Source organism: Magallana gigas, chromosome 4, assembly GCF_963853765.1.
Source record: "Magallana gigas chromosome 4, xbMagGiga1.1, whole genome shotgun sequence".
NCBI lineage: Eukaryota > Metazoa > Mollusca > Bivalvia > Ostreida > Ostreidae > Magallana > Magallana gigas.
Genome location: NC_088856.1, coordinates 53,543,936 through 53,560,776, shown reverse-complemented (window position 1 = coordinate 53,560,776; position 16,841 = coordinate 53,543,936). Strand labels below are relative to the sequence as shown.

The following is a 16,841-nucleotide window of genomic DNA, read 5'->3' as shown; positions in this document are numbered from 1 at the left end:
GTGTAAAATTATAATATACCCTCGTTTTCTCGGAATTGTGATGCTGAATTAGTAAGTGTTTGCTTTTCTGTTTTAAAGCAAATATTTATTTAAATTGTCAAAATAGGGGAATCGATTAAACCCATTTGCTCTCCGAGGGAGTCCGAACCAAAAACTGTGAATGTAGAAGAAGACAAACCAGTTGGGTTCACCGTGTTCACTTATACGGGTTTTGATGGTGATGGAGATCGCATTAGATTTCTTATACTTGATAACACGGTGCCGTTCTCGATTCCCACAGCAGGATCCGGGGATGTTGATGTGGCTTTACTTGGCTTGGACTTTGAGATGAAAACTCAATATATTTTGGACAAAATATAGTATGTATTATTATGAATATAACGAACATTGAATATGTATGCATAAATCCTGGTATACTTAATAAAAAATCTATTGTTCATTTTTTTATTCAAAAGTTTCAATTAATGAAAAATTCTTTTTTACAGCATCACTGAATTTGGATTAAATCCACTCCAGTTTGGTAATAAATGTGGACCCCTGACTGTCAATGTCCTCCCTGTCAACGAATTCACGCCGGTGTTTGAACCTTCTATACAAAATGTCAAACTTCCAGAAAATACACCTCAAAGTGAGTTTTTTGTACAACTATTGATAACTAAGTAACTTATAATTTATGTATAGAAATAAAATACATTGACATTATAGGAATAAGTGAAATTTTGAGAGCAAATATTCTTCTCCTATCTCAAAAAAAAAATAATTTTTCAAAATTCAACAGAGAACAGAACGTTCCAGTGTATAATTATTTATGCTCATTCATTGATCTGAAAGATTTTTAATAATAAAACTGTTCAATCAAAAACCGCCATTTATTGTCTCTTCTTTAACTTCCAGCTTATTAATTTTTCCTTTAAAAGCAACTAAATAGTCATTGACAAAATATTGTCATTTTTAATTACAAATCAGAATTTTCAATCAATAAACAACATCAAAAACATGGAGATCCTAGACAACGACAATACTTAAACGTATTAAAATGACTTATTAAACATATAATGTGGGATCCCCCGTATTGGTTAAAAACACCTGAACAGATTTGAAGATTGTCAGGTAAAATATATACAAAAATGTTAAACAACAATGGCAGGATAATCTCCCTTGAAGGGGCATGATAACGATTTTGGTCAAATTTTATTTTTCTATTTTGATTGTTTACAATGCTTAAGTATTGCATTTCTAATGATCAATCTTATTTTGAGTGTCAGTCGCAGAGTAAAAAAGCAAGATATATAACTTACAATTCTTGTTATGTAAACAAGGCTCGTGCTAAGTTTTTGCTTACATTGGTTCAATATACTGGTAGAAACTCATATTCAAGCTGTTTTATTTTATCTGCTAACATTTTTAAACATTTCCTAGTGTTTGTCTTATTTATGTTAGGTCAACACCTGAAATTTTCTTATCAACATTCAAAATGTAAACCAAAATATTGTTAAGAAAACGGGAAAAAAAATAATTATTGACAACTAATAAAGTGTTTGACAAAATTCGTGACCATGTCTGATATAAACATGTGGCATATACAAAGTTCTGCCAAAAACCTGAAAATATAGATAAAACGCATTAAAACATAACAGTGGATTTTAGATAATGGCTCAATATATTATGTCTTTTAAATGTGTAAAAATATTTGGTACGGTTTGATGGGGGATGGCGGTGGGTTGAACTTTACAATTAATATATTCGGGTACAACAACACGTCCTTCTCAAACTTTTGCTTTTCTCATTACATCAAGATAATAGATTATATGATTTTCACTATCAAAAACATTCTTACATTAAAATAAAAATATCATTTATCAGCTTTATAACACATAATACGTTCACTGTCTCTTCTTCGCTTTTAACAAGGATACTATAAGAAGAATAACACATACTCTCCCTGTTTCTTCAATTTTGACTTTGTGTAAAAGTTTTTGGTTTAAACATTAAAAAAAATGCTATACATTCTTTTATTTAATTATAAACATTAATATAACAATTATGAGAACATGTATATCATTGATTTCATTGATATCTAGAATTGATAACATTTTGGAGTACAAATTAAAATGAAGGTGTCTTCACAGCGTATCTGTTGATTGATGAATAATTGAAACAACTTGAGTCCACAATTTTTATGAGCTTTTTCTATACATACTATTGCAATAGAATTGTGATCAACAAATGTCACGTGATTAACGTCCCGTCTCCCCTTTAAGAACGAATGCATTGATGCCTTCACTTATTCACTGTACTGTATCCAATCTATATTAGAACATGGTACTTAAATATGATATTTCAGATCAGTTAGTGACCACACTGAACTGTACAGATGAGGATAAAGAGCCTGTAGGGAACCCAGACGGATGTTCTCAATTATCTATTCAGTCCGGTGACGACGCCGATCGAAAGTTTACAATAATAAATGACCAAATTGTCACTACTACTAACCGCATCGATTATGACACTGGTGACGTCATATACACACTTATTATCATTGGTGTGGATTACTCAACATTTGATCCCAGAAAAACCGGAACTACGACAATCACGGTTAACATTGAGCCTGTTAATGAATTCACGCCATTTATCCTTGGCCAACCTTTGAAAATAAGTGCAAGTATTATCTGCAAAAGTTCAAACAAAGATTCTTAAAGTAAACATATTTTTAATATAGATCTTTAGAATTCTGAAGATTATGAAATTAATATACATGTAATTAAAAAGTGTTGATATATTTACACGGCTCACAGCTTCATTTTTAACAATTGAATCTCTTAGAACAAGATGTGCAGGAGTATTGTATTTAAGTATCTGTGCACGTTTAGAAGTCAAGTATAGCTAATGTGAATATTTATGTTTAACTAATAATAATAAAATCTTTCACGGGTTTGTATTTTGTTTAAAATCAACAAATACCTTTTTATTACTCATCTTTAATGTATACGGATATGAAAAATTTAAAAGCCCCTTTATGTAAGATATGATTTTATCTAACATATTCATCAGATAACTGAAAATACACTTAGTGGATCAGAGATTTTTAAAGTCAATGCTACCGATGATGACGCGGGACCCCATGGCGAAGTGACGTACAAAATCATAGGTGGAGGTAAGATAATCGCACCTTTGCTTCTGTTTTTCTTTTAGGAATATTAAAAATATTTCTTTGTTCTTGTGGCTTCATAAATGACATTGAAGTAAGTGATGGCACTTCTCACTCTGAATTACATAAAAACTGAATATCTCTAAAACAAATTTTACCCAATGCTAAGAACGTTAGCATTATATAGACATACGTAGATTGTTTGTGGTACGAAAAAACTATAAAAAACAAAAGGTTTGGTGAGAAGTTTTTTTCCGATTGGAAAATGTGGTAACTTTTTCTACAATTTGGTAAGGAATCCAATATTTGTATTCAATCATAGTGTTTGTATGGCGGCTTATAATTTTGAAAGAAACAAATACAGTAAAGAAACGATCCTTTTTCTCCTTGAAATTTGAAGTTTTATATATAAGCTTGTTAATAAACATTTGTATATTACTTATATAAAGTTCTTCGGTTATTTAGACAATATATATTGTTTCCTTATAAATGAGTAAAATGAAATCCAAAATGTGAAAATAATACATCTAAGTCTATATTCATAAAAATTGCCCAACAAAATTGGAGAGAAGCAATTAACCCCGAAATTACGGTGGCCATAGTAATTAAGATATTAGCATTTTTTAACAATATTGTTGAAAAGAAGTTATAAGCACTTTGAAAAAAAAATTCAAAGTGCATTATTGTGGGGCTAAGTCTACTCACTTTGAAAAATATCTCGAAGTGTGTTAAAGGGACCAAGAAAACGCACTTTAAAAAATAAAATAAAAGTGCGTTATGAAGGTACGTCAGCTTTTTTTTTATTATCGAGACACTTAACGCACACATAAAAAGTATGAATAAGTCACAAATAGAGGGAAGATTGAAAAGGTGCAATACTCTGATAGAAAATTTTCCCATATTTGTTAACTTTAAACAAAAAATAGGTTTCATGTGTATATGTTTTCATAGATAAACTTAAACAAGGTGGTAAGTATGTATACATATTATATCAAAAATCTCTCTGTGGGCATTAAAACAAAAAAAAATTAAAATGTGTTCGTCACTTCTCCTGTACAAGCTTTTGAATATTCAACCATCATTAACAATTAATCACTATCTGGCATTTACTAGTATATCAAAAAAAAAGATAATTCATCATCTGGCATTTATACCAAAATTATTTTACTGCTTATCAGTGATTTGGTCAGCCAATTTTTACGTTACTATTAACAAGTCTTTTTATTTATTTATTTAGAAAGTTTAAAAACTGTTTATGTTTATAATGATAAAAATACTTGCATTACCCTTTTGATCATTTAAATTCTTAGTTATATTATATTCAATGAATAATAACTAAATATTGATCCATTAACTGTTCAATCCCCCCCCCCCACCTGAACTCTGAGCAGAATAAGATAAATAGACAAATATATCCCCCTTCCAGCTATAACCTTTTCCTTACATGTAGATGACATGATATTCTATTAAAGATAACAGCTTAATGTTTTTTCTAAACAGTCAATTTTAATTCTGTGTCAGTAGACGTTTTTAAACATTATATACATTAACACTAAATGACCATTTTTGCCCCACCCTGCATACAGATTCCCTACCCTTTACACTATATGATTGTTTTGGCCCGGTCCTAGATTCAAATCTTCAAAAGTCAAGACTAACAGCCTAGATGAGGCTGGTAAAATGAATTATGAAGTTAGTTTTTATTACAGATGTGTGAGGGTAGATTTTAAACATTATATGCATTTGCAATACTATTTTGTTCAAAACCATTCGAATTGTGCACACACCATTGTCTCTCACTTAAAAACCCTGAACCCCTAACCCAGGAAATGAATTTCACATATTAGGTAGAAGAGTTCGTGCACATTGTAAACATGCATTCAAGTTTTTTTTCCACATGTGTGGGAACAAGGAGGAAGATTTTCTTAAATTTTATACATTTTCACTGTATAGCTATATTGACCCCACCCTAGGGCCTAAACCCCTGTCCAAGGAATCATGAATTTCACAATTTTGTTACAGGGCTTCCTGGACATCATAATTATACACTTAGTTTTTAACCAAATAAATCAAGAAGATTTTCTGAATTAAATACATTTTACTGTATGGTCATACTAGCCCGAACAAAGAGACCAAACCCCTGATGCAGGGGCTATGAATTTCATAGTTTTGGTAGAGGGCTTCATGGACATTATAACCATGTATTCAGTTTTTTCCTCACATGTGTGAGAGTAGAAAAGGTTTTTGAATATTTGGGGGAGGGGGGGGGGGTTGGGGGTTTGTTTTGTTTTGGGGTTTTTGTTGTTGTTGTTGTTTTTTTGTTTTTTTTTTTTGTTTTTTTTTGCATATTTGGCCCAATTTAGACTTATCCTACCATAAAGATTCTTTTTTTTACAAATGGTAACAATTGGTCTTGTAGTTTTCAAGAACAAGTTAAAAACTTAACATTATTAATGCACATCGCAGCACACCATATGACGCATGACGACGAAAGAAGACGAAATAGACCACGCGAGTGACTCCGGTGACCTAATCACTCAGATGTATTAAGAACTTAAATATTTACATGAAACGTTTAATCTTGAATAACCAATTTGGTATGTACTTTTGAAAAATAATCATTATATATATATATATATATATATATATATATATATATATATATATATATATATATATATATATATATATATATATATATATCAAACAGTCATTTTGAAATATTTACTTTGTCTTGTTAGATGACACATTTCTGATAAGTCAGACAACAGGACGAATATACCTCAAGCGTCCTGTAGATTTTGAGTCGACTCAGAAAACTTATTACGTCACAGTAGAGGCATCGGACGGGGAATTTTCATCAACCGCTGTTGTAAACGTTACAGTTTCTGACGTCAATGACAACATACCCATATGTACACCAACTGAATACAACGTCACAATTGACGAGGACCGATCAATTGGTTCTACGGTATTGTTTTCTCTATTAACCTTTTTTCCTAAAAGTATCTAGTCAATTTATAAACAAAACATAACATTTGGTGTTTGAACACTAAAAGACTTAGCAACTGTTTCCATAAACCATCTGCATGTGCAATATTGATGGAATTTATCAAAGATATAAAAATACTAGTTTATTCTGAAACCTTTTATTGATATCGTGTACAGTATTTAGTAATAGCTCATTCTTATTGTTTAGTGGTTATGTTGTAAAAATATCAACACATGGAATACTTCCAACATTTTAAGGACATTATGCTTAGGTAAAGCAGAGAAAACACTTTATCAACCAATTAATGTGTTGCAGATTTTGTCGGTTACATGTACAGATGATGATGCATCGACCATCCTTACATATCAGATTTTATCGGGTGACCACGGTCATTTTTCCATCTCCGCACAGGGAGATATCATTGTTGCAAATGGTAAAAAAAACTTAATTTCAATAGAATTTCGATTTCTTTTCTTGTGCATTGGTGATTTTTGATTAACAATGATTAATTAACTATTAAAACCGCGTGCAAAGCTGTCCTGAATAAATTTATTCATTTAATATGTTCCTTTTTTCATTTTGGTGGCAGATCTCGACTTTGACAGCGGATTAACTTCTTATTATATGCACATAGAAGTTTCCGACGGTGTCCACAGTACAAAGGTTTGGGTCTTAGTGCAGTTGTCGCCAATAAATGGGTTCTCTCCTGTTGCACCAAGCTATACAGTAAATGTGAGCGAAATAGCACCAATTGGTACTGAGGTCATCACATACATAGCAGACGACAATGACGCACCTCCACATGATGTGACGTCATATCAGATAATTAATGGTAAACAGTTATCTGTCAGCAAAATTATTTTAATTATATTATGAAAAACTTAGTTAAACGATGCCTGTATATTTTACTTTCTTTTAAAAGTAAATGGAAAACCCGACACCTTTCATATTGAAAAACAAACGGGAAAATTATACCTAGCGTCGTTTTTGGATTTTGAGCTAATACCGCAATACAGAGTTGTCATCAAGGTTAAAGATACTGGTGGAAAAACTGTAAGTTCTTACAAATAATATGCATAAAAAGTGAATTGCTTAAAGAAAAAAACATGAGAAAATAGATATAATTTTCGTGAAATAAGTAAATATTTTCTTTTAAAGAAATTACATGAATATATGATATAGGGTATTAGATTTAGTTACACAAATTATAACATCATTTGTAAAGATTTGTTCTTGGTTGACTTTTTTGTTGTTAATGTAATTATATTAACGGGAGTCTTTTTTATTCGGGGTGCTTCCCTGTGATGTGCAACATTGCAAAGATGTTTCATTACAACGTAAAAGCAAATACGAATGGTAATTTCAATCACATCATTGTTTAGGTATTTTAATTTTTTTTTTATTATGGTACTTGTTTTTTCTGTTGATATTGCTTCAGGCTACAGGAACTGTAACTGTAAATGTCGACAACGAGAATGACCATGCTCCTTCCTGCCAACAATCTACAAAAATTATATCGGTTCTCGAAAATGCTGGTAAGTTTAAAATCATAGCTTTATGTATTTATTTACTTCTTGCACATATATACATTTCTTAAAACTTTTTGCATCACACAACAGTTGCTCTAGTGAAACTTTTTCAAAGTATTTTTGGTATCAAAATAAACTGCTATTATGGTCATTGCCACTAATGCGAAGGTGTAAATAAGGTTAAAATTTCCTTTATTTGCAGCTGTTGGTATGGTAGTGATGTCAGATTTTGAATGTACTGATCTAGACAACAATCCGTTATCTTACTCACTTACCCAGTTTCCTAATGATGGAGTGTTTGAAATAGATGCTGCGAACAAGCAGATTAAGCTCAAAGGTAAATTTAACTGAAAACAAGTATATGATAAGTCAGCAATTAAACATATTAGGTCCTACATAGCACGTAATATTTTTGTAGCTCCCCTGGACTATGAAACAACTCCGTTTTACAGCATTGTGATACGTGTTTCTGATGGGTCGTTGTCCACTAAAATGACACTGGCTGTTAATGTTATTGATGAAAACGAGAGTGAACCGCAATTTAAAGATAAAGGTACGTGTATCATGTTAATCTCTACTGTTGTTTTCTTTTTTCATGGTTTTCTGTACATTTTCAATGGCAATCATATTCTGGATGGGTTGTTTTACCAGTGGTGAGGAGTACGATTAGTGAGTCTGATAGAACAGGTACAGTGGTCGCTGTGGTGTCTGCTACTGATGAAGAAAACAATCCTTTGATCTATTCTTTTGTTGGATACTATCCGGAATTCATGATCGACCCCAAGACAGGAATAATCAAACTTCGAACTCAAGTCGATAGAGAGAAGGCGCCTACGTTAGATATTCTTATAGAAGTTACTGATGGACAATTAACTTCCACAGCAACTGTTTCAGTGACGATTGAAGATGTGAATGAAATGCCATTGTTCCAAAATTCCAACTATGAGTAAATACAACCCTCATTTTATTTCTTTCGTGAACATGCCGTAATATCTTGATGACAAAATTATGTTTAATTTTAACTTCATACCGGTACATGATTTAACTTTTAGATTTTCCGTGGAAGAAAACAAATCCACTGGAACAACAGTTGGAAAAGTATCGGCAGAGGATCCCGACATGGAGGGTCCAAATGGAGAGGTTCAGTACAAGATTGTCAAGGGAAATGAAAACTCACATTACAACATTGATGCCAGTACAGGAATTATTACTCTAGCATTGCCATTAGATTATGAATCACAAAGAACAGAACTGCTACAGGTGGAAGCCTTTGACCTAGGATCGCCACGTCTCTCAAATGTGTGCACGGTCACCGTCCAAATTCTGGACAAAAACGACGAAACACCGACATTTCTGAGCCTCAAATTAAAAGAAAGAGTGTCAGAAGATACACTAGTTGGACAAACCATAACTCAGGTTTTTGCTTATGACAAGGATTCTTCTGTTGATAATAACAACATGGTCGTTTATAAATCAACGTCAAATGTACCCTTTATAGTAGATTCCTTCAGTGGAGCAGTAAGGGTTTCCAACAATTTAGACAGGGAGAAAGCAGAAAGGTACTTATCTTTATTAAGAATTTTTTTTTTTTACACAGACTATTCATTATGTATGATATTACCAAGGACAAAAAACGTTTAATTCTTTAATGTAACTTCAAGTAATGCTTCATGAAGTCAAATTGAAATAATGTTCAATTTGTATAGTTGAGTTCTATTGATGAAGACATGGAAATTTTAAACATATTTCAAATCATATCACTTTTTATATATTCAAATTTCGTACGACAAAAGTATAATTTAAAGGGGCATGGTCACGATTTTGGTCAAATTCTGTTTTCCTGTTTTTATTATTTACAATGCTTTAGGAATGCATTTCGATGACCAAATGAAATTGGAGAGTCAGTAGTGAAGTTATAAGGAAGATACAGGACTCATTATTCTTTGTCATGTAAACAAGGCTCGTGCCCTGCGTTTGTTTACATTAGTTCAATATACTGGTAAAAGTTCTTTTTCAAGCTGATTTTTTCCATCTTCTTATTCAATTCATGCATGAATAAACAGATCTTAACGTTTACCACATTTATTTTCAGTCTAAAACTGAAGTTTTCACTTAAACATTTACAATGTAAACAAACGCTCTGTTTACATAGCAAAGAATTGTAAGCTCTGTAACTCGCTTTTAACTCAACGAATGACACTTAAATTTTGGTTGCCTATTAAAAATGCCTCACTGAAGCATTGTAAACATTGGAAAATTAATTTTTGATCAAAATCGTGACCATGCCCCTTTAATGTTGACCCATCATATCGTTGGTATTTAAAAATGTTTAAAAAATGATTCAATTACTCAATCTTACACATCTTGTAGGTATGAAATGATCATCACAGCCATAGACAATGGATCCCCCCAGTTGACGGGAACATTGACGTTAGAAATAGATATAACCGATGTAAACGACAATGATCCCATCGTTAGAGGAACGTACATTGCCACTGTTCCTGAGAATGTTCCATTGCACTACGTTGTATTTAGTATCGATGCTTCTGATGCTGACGGAGAAGCATTTGGTACACTGAGGTATGAAATTGTGTCACCTGAAATGAATTCGGTCTTCAAGATAGAAGAAAATACTGGAACCTTACAGACAGCTTCCATGCTAGACAGGGAATCTAGAGACATTTATGAAGTACCAATCAAGGTATCTGACAATGGAAATCCCCCTCGATCAACTACAGTGTCTGCCACGGTATATATAGCTGATGTAAATGATGTAGCTCCAAAACCTGCACGACCTTCTTACGATTTTTCAATACCAGAAATGGTTGGAATGAATACTAATGTAGGGAAGATATCAGTAACAGATGATGATTTGGGAATAAATTCAAAACTTGCCTTCTTCATCGCTACCTATTGGAAAGGATCGGAAACTCATTTTAAGGTTAACCAGGATGATGGTGAATTGTTTACTACAGGGATTCTAGACCGTGAAGTGGATGACAAATATTCTTTTTTGGTTAGGATAAAAGATGGTGGAACACCTTTTCTGTCATCAGATGTTACAGTAAATATAAAATTAACGGATATCAATGACAACGCACCTGTTTTCCGACGGCCATTTTATTCTACAGCTATTTTTGAAAACCTGACAACAGGGATTAACTTTCTCTCCGCCGGAGCATTTGATGACGATTTGGGAATAAATTCAGAAATAACATACAAAATTGACACTTCGTCTAATGATAATTTAAGAGCCAATTTGTATTTTGGGGTGCATGGAACCACTGGAAATATATTTTTGCGAAGAAAGGTTGATAGAGAAGTTGATCAAAGATTTACGCTAACTATCATAGCAATGGACAGTGGAGTACCCTCACTGTCATCAGAAGTCAAAGTAAACATACAAATTGAAGACGTAAATGACAACCCTCCAGTGTTCTCTCCCTTGTTTTATAATACAGAGGCGTCGTCTATAAATCTGTGTGACCCTGTTATTACTACCGTGAGAGCAACGGACGCCGACATCGGACGTAATGCCGCTATCAACTATTACATCAATGAAAACGACGATAAAGCGCCGTTCACAGTATCAAATTTTGGTAATTGTCTTACACGTTTAATGATTTTTAAAAATAAAGTTAAAGATCATCTAGCCTTTGCAAAGGAAAGCTTGTCTATTGTAATTTTCATTTAAGTTTATTGTGTGTTTCCTGTGCACATTTATTTATCATCATCAATGTATTCAAGTTTTAATCATAACAATGTAATAGGTGTGGTAAAAGCAATGGCTGACCTGTTGCATCCTAAATACATCATCAAAGTAAATGGACGAGATAATGGGGATCCTCAACTCTGGTCACGTGATCCAGCTTTTGTTCGAATCGATAAATTTGATCCAGATCGAACAGTCATTACATTCTATTTGGGCCTATTACTGTCGGACTATTTGAATAAGGAAATGGATTTGTTGGACCAAGTGGAAAAAGCTCTTAATGAAGTGTACCCCACAGCCTATGTCAGAAGATGGTGCATAGAAGAAAAGGAAACGTGAGTTGAAGAATACCCTAGTTTTACATGAAAACACTACATAAAAGCCTCAATACGATAAGAGTGAAATGCGTCTAGTTTCAGTTAATGACAAAATCAATATTACAAATAAAAATCTATAGACATGAAATAATCTCCAAATAAAGATAAAAGATGGAATTTAGCTTTTTGACAAAAGAAAAAAAAACTTTCAATAACCTACCAGTTTATCAATAATAAATACCCAATTATTAGTTTAATTCTTTGTTGCATTCATATACTTATTGCATTAACGTTTAGATCCCTTCTGGTCCACTTGTATGCAGTGAAAAATGATGAAACGAATGACGTCGCTAATTTGGAGAAAGAGAAAGTGTTTGTAACAAATGGGGAATTCCTTGATGTGCTGCAACTGGATCAGAACAAAAGACCAACTATTGATGTTGATGGTAACAAAGTGTTTATATCACAATTATAGTACTTTACATCTCTTATAAATCATGAATGAATTATTTTAACGTATCAAACTCTTGCTTGTTCATTAATACATATAAAAAAAAGAAATGTTGGATTTTTTTTATTTGTTGTAAACTTTTTTATCTTAACCATGTTGTAAAATTATTTGCTGTTTTTACAAGAGTATAAATGAGAAATTTGATTGGAGAAATGTCGGAGTTAAATCATTTTTATGATAACCGCTATTAATATTTGTAAAACGAAGAAAAATACATAGTTTGAATAAATTACGAACCAAATGATATTCCATTATCAAAGCAATGTGTTATAGATTATAATTTATTAAAAGCAAAAAAAATCATTATTTGAACATTTAAGACGAAAACAGTACTATGTGTTTATAAACGTAAAATTTCAAAATGGTTGGTTTTAAGGTAAAAGATGGGGAGATTATGCCGTAATAAAAGCAAGTCAGTACGGAACAGATATAGTATATCCAGAACCAGCTATATCCAGTTTGACGGACAGTTCTTCGGAACTGGTCCTTCCTTTGGGGGTTTCATTACCTCTTTTGGCTCTTGTCGCCATAGCAACCATGATAGTTCTTTACTTTGCTTGGAGAAGGCGATGGTGTCAAAAGAAAGAGTGAGTAGTAATGTTAGATCGCCTAACACTTGAATAATATCAAAGAATATGAAATAAAACCATCTAATGGTTGAAAGTAAATTTTGTAAGATTGCATGAATTTGTTGATGAAGAGTAAAATTGGCATTAAATACAGAGATAAAATACTTAATTTTAATTTGCTAAGGAGCATCTAGGATTCTTCAACTTATTTACAATCCTTATTAGACAATTATGTACCAATCAAATCGTTTAAAAGCAATACTTTTACTTTTTCATGAATTTTAAGTACATGTACATTTTTACAGAAGCAATTCCAAGTCAAAAAAGACAAAAGTCACAAATAAAATTGGCAAAACATCTCTCGAAAAGGAAAATTCCTTGGTGTCAAATGACGACAGTTCAATCAATCCACTGACAAGAAAGATATCAGGACCTTTCATACCGACATTTTCTGACAAACCTCAAGAGACTTGGTCAACAAAGGAACATGAGAACTGGTCGAAAAGAGAATCCTCTCCTGTTAACTGGAAGTCCGATCAACCAATCGGAACAATGACTCCGCCAGATGGCTCCACAAATTCTAACACTGAACAAAATGAACACGGCAAAAAAAAGCTTGGAATTGAAACAGGTATTGGCTGATATACGTGTTGGGTAAAATATCAGTATATAATTAATAAATTAACAAACCATTGTGTTTCCTGTTAGTTACATAAGTAGATAGCAATTTCAAATATTAATCAGTTCTATGATATTAAATCACTTAAATGCACCTGAAGACACTTAATTACTGAAACCCAACGAATACACATAATCACTGATATATGACAATATATTAAATTACTGAAACACATCAGAATACACTTAACCACCATTTTCTCTTTAGTAACAGGGTGGATGTTTGAGGAAGACCCGGTGACTAAAGTAAAGAACTGGATACGTTAACGAATGAATATTACCTTGCTCTTCTACCACAGATCAAATCTTTTTGAATGAACAATTTTACGTAGTGAATTGACTTTTGTGTTTTTAGATTTAGAATAATCATTCGCTTTGCAAAACTCGATCTTATTTAAATAAACTTTATTTGAATAAGTCATCGTAGATATTTGTGTAAATGATATAATTTAAGTAAACCTAACATTACACATTACAAATGAACATTTCTTATTTATCAAAAGGATTAACAACTATATAATTATATATTTATCTTCCTATAGTTACTGTGAAATCATTATATTTCGTGGTGGCTCAATTTTCGTAGAATTCATGGGTATACCTCTCACCAACGAATTAACATCCTCCACGAATTATTAAATTAGGGTTATAAAGTCACATTTACTTTTAAAGGAACAAAAGAATACACGAAATTACGTCCCTAAAAAATTGCTAAATTTAAGCAATCCACGAAAATTGGCCCCCACGGATTTTAATGATTCCACAGTAGTTGAATAGTTTGGTTGACAATGGATCTCTGTGAAAAGCTGCAAATGTGCAGCGACATATACGTACAGACATCGAACAATAAACGGAATACTGTTACAAGTTAGATAACATGTACGGCTAATTCGTTTACTTTTCCATTTCATAGAGTTCCAGCAAAGTCGTGTACTCATATTTGTTTACCTATTCAGGTTCATTATAGCTCTTGTTTACATATTGTTTGTTAGCGGAATGTTTAAACCATTTTGTGATCTTTATTTTTCAATTCAGCTTTTGATACTAAGGATATTTTTACTTATATGCGTTCCATCTAGCTTTGAAAGCATATTAAAGCTGCTACGTTGAAGTAAGAATAATCATTTATTGTAAAAACTTGTATACTAGTAATCAAACGTATTTAACCAGGATGTGCAGATGAAAGTTGTGGAAGTTTTGCTTTTATATTACGAATACGAAGGAGTTAAAATGACTGTATTTCTCATGTTTTGTCTCCACTCTATTGTATTAGCTTCCCACCGTTACACATGCATGTTACGTCAGATAAAAAAAAAGCAAATTGCATTTAGTAAAAATATTTATTTAAGCTATTTTCTGGCGTTTGTTTTTTATTTTATTTTTCTTTTAATTTGATTTGGTAGGGTTGGTTATTCTGTGTGCATGTAATTATGTTTCGACTTCCTTTTTGGTTTATATTAATTATTTCATAGCATGGTTGTAACGCGTATTTAAATTTTTATAATCTTTTTAAAAAGCCTTTAATTATTTATATCATGTTGTTAAGGACAGTCATATGTTTGCATTTTAACAAAATGCATTCTTTGATGGGTCATGCAGGAATGAAGGCAGCGATAAAATACCGGTATAATTTTAAATAACTATCATCAGTGTATTAATTACGGTTGTACTTAGTCTTTAAGTTCATAGCCCATATGAACCCCACATTTCGATCGATTTGTATCTCGTTTAACGATAAGGTCAAGGTTTGTCGACTGAAGGAAGGTTAACATTTAAGAAATGCTAAAAGAGGCGAGTTGATTTTTTTTTTTTCATGCTATTTCACTCCTAGCACTCAGTGACTTATATTTACATCTACGGAGTACATGTATGGTTCCCTTCTATTTCTTGCGGAAACTTTTAGTTAATTCAAGGTTCTATAAAAACAGCCAGACTGAAATCTACAAGCCCCGTTTATCGATTGGTCGAAATCTACAGTGGCTGAAACTGACAGAAAACTGACAGGACTGAAATCGACACGCCTTGTTTATCGATTGGTCGAAACCTACAGCGACCTAAGAAAAATCACAAACTGCACGAAATAATCAAAATGATGTCAAATTCAAAGTCTAACAGAGGACGCTTCGGCTGTTTCTTTTAGCTAACGTACTTATGTTTATTATTGTGTAATGTTGTAATTTTTGAATTTACCGGGTGGCAGTAAATACAAAATTTACAACATGACAACTGCCACCCGGTAAATTCAAAATTTACAACATGACAATTTTAAAACAGTAATTTAGTGAATTTTTGTTACTTTTTATGATCAATTTATTAATTAGTTGAAAGAAAGATATGTAAATATAAACAATAAAATGCTTTCTTTGATTATTCATTCTGGTTATGACGGCAGCGATCGTTGCAGAAAAAAATTCCATTTTTTTAAGGTAGTCCTTCCTTAACTAACATATTTCATATCTAATAGATTGTAAGTTTGAGCACTAAAATCTTAATATGATTTTAAGGAGTTTATTAAATAATAAAGATTCATTTTTGAAATCTTAAAGAAAAAATTAATTTAAATAAATTTATTAAATGTTGAAGTTAACATTGAAGTATATGGGAAAAAATGCATTTTTAATATATTCCTTTAGTACAAGTAATTTTCTTACATTTTTATTGGTAAAAAAAAATGCAAAAGCTTTCCCTCTCTCCAAATATGCTAAAATAATTCATAGTTTACCATACCTGTTTTTAGAAAATGATTTTTTTTTTTATTTTCCTAAAGGGCAGACAACTCTTTGAAAAAGTTTTAAGTGCAAAAAGTTAATTGACTTGTCTACATACATACACCCGAGTTTGGTTTATGTCAGCTTTATAATAGCTTTAAAATACGTATTTGATGGAGAATATATCACTCAAAATAGTTAAATTCGCCTTAGTTATGGATGGACTACCATAATGTTTTTTGTGGGGTTTTTTTGTGGGTTTTTTTTTTTTTGCAATGTCACCACCTTCACTCTCTGCATGAAGCATTTTATTGTTTAAGTAACACTGAATAGTGAACTATTAATGAAAAATCGTAAATCATGGAATAGCTCACCGTTGATCGGTTGGGCCAATGGAACAAATTCATTCATCAGCATGAAAATGAAAAAAAATTATTTTAACGCAATTTCTTTTTCAATCCCCAAGCCGTTGATATCATAACCAAGTTAAATTGGATAGAGGTATAATGTAACGCCCCAGGGCTGAGATTGTGGTCAGCAGGCGTAAATCATAATAACTGTTAAAACAAAATGCCACTGTCCTGTCCGTTAATATTTATCTGTAATGGATGTCGACAAACTCCTGATGTTATAAGTAATTACATTTGATATACATCTTTATTTTTTACCTTTTCTAT

The 16,841-nt window shown here is 32.0% G+C and overlaps 1 protein-coding gene across 1 annotated transcript; it reads left to right on the top strand.

The window, feature by feature from the left end:
- The first annotated feature begins 2,695 nt into the window (after positions 1–2,695).
- Positions 2,696–14,808, top strand: LOC105344571 (protocadherin-like wing polarity protein stan). Its single transcript, XM_066082980.1, has 16 exons — positions 2,696–3,154; positions 5,890–6,119; positions 6,456–6,573; positions 6,730–6,972; positions 7,063–7,193; positions 7,579–7,675; positions 7,872–8,006; positions 8,088–8,222; positions 8,321–8,615; positions 8,722–9,228; positions 10,040–11,268; positions 11,440–11,716; positions 11,996–12,144; positions 12,586–12,796; positions 13,084–13,409; positions 13,665–14,808. The coding sequence occupies exons 4-16, from the start codon at positions 6,765–6,767 to the stop codon at positions 13,721–13,723; spliced, it is 3,759 nt and encodes a 1,252-aa protein (XP_065939052.1). The 5' UTR covers positions 2,696–3,154; positions 5,890–6,119; positions 6,456–6,573; positions 6,730–6,764; the 3' UTR covers positions 13,724–14,808.
- Positions 14,809–16,841: the final 2,033 nt, after the last annotated feature.

Coding starts and splice junctions, on each gene's coding strand:
- LOC105344571 (XM_066082980.1), top strand. CDS start 6,765: ATGCACATAGAAGTTTCCGACGGTGTCCACAGTACAAAGGTTTGGGTC. Junction 6,973..7,062: donor GTCATATCAGATAATTAATG/GTAAACAGTTAT, acceptor TTCTTTTAAAAG/TAAATGGAAAACCCGACACC. Junction 11,269..11,439: donor GTTCACAGTATCAAATTTTG/GTAATTGTCTTA, acceptor ACAATGTAATAG/GTGTGGTAAAAGCAATGGCT.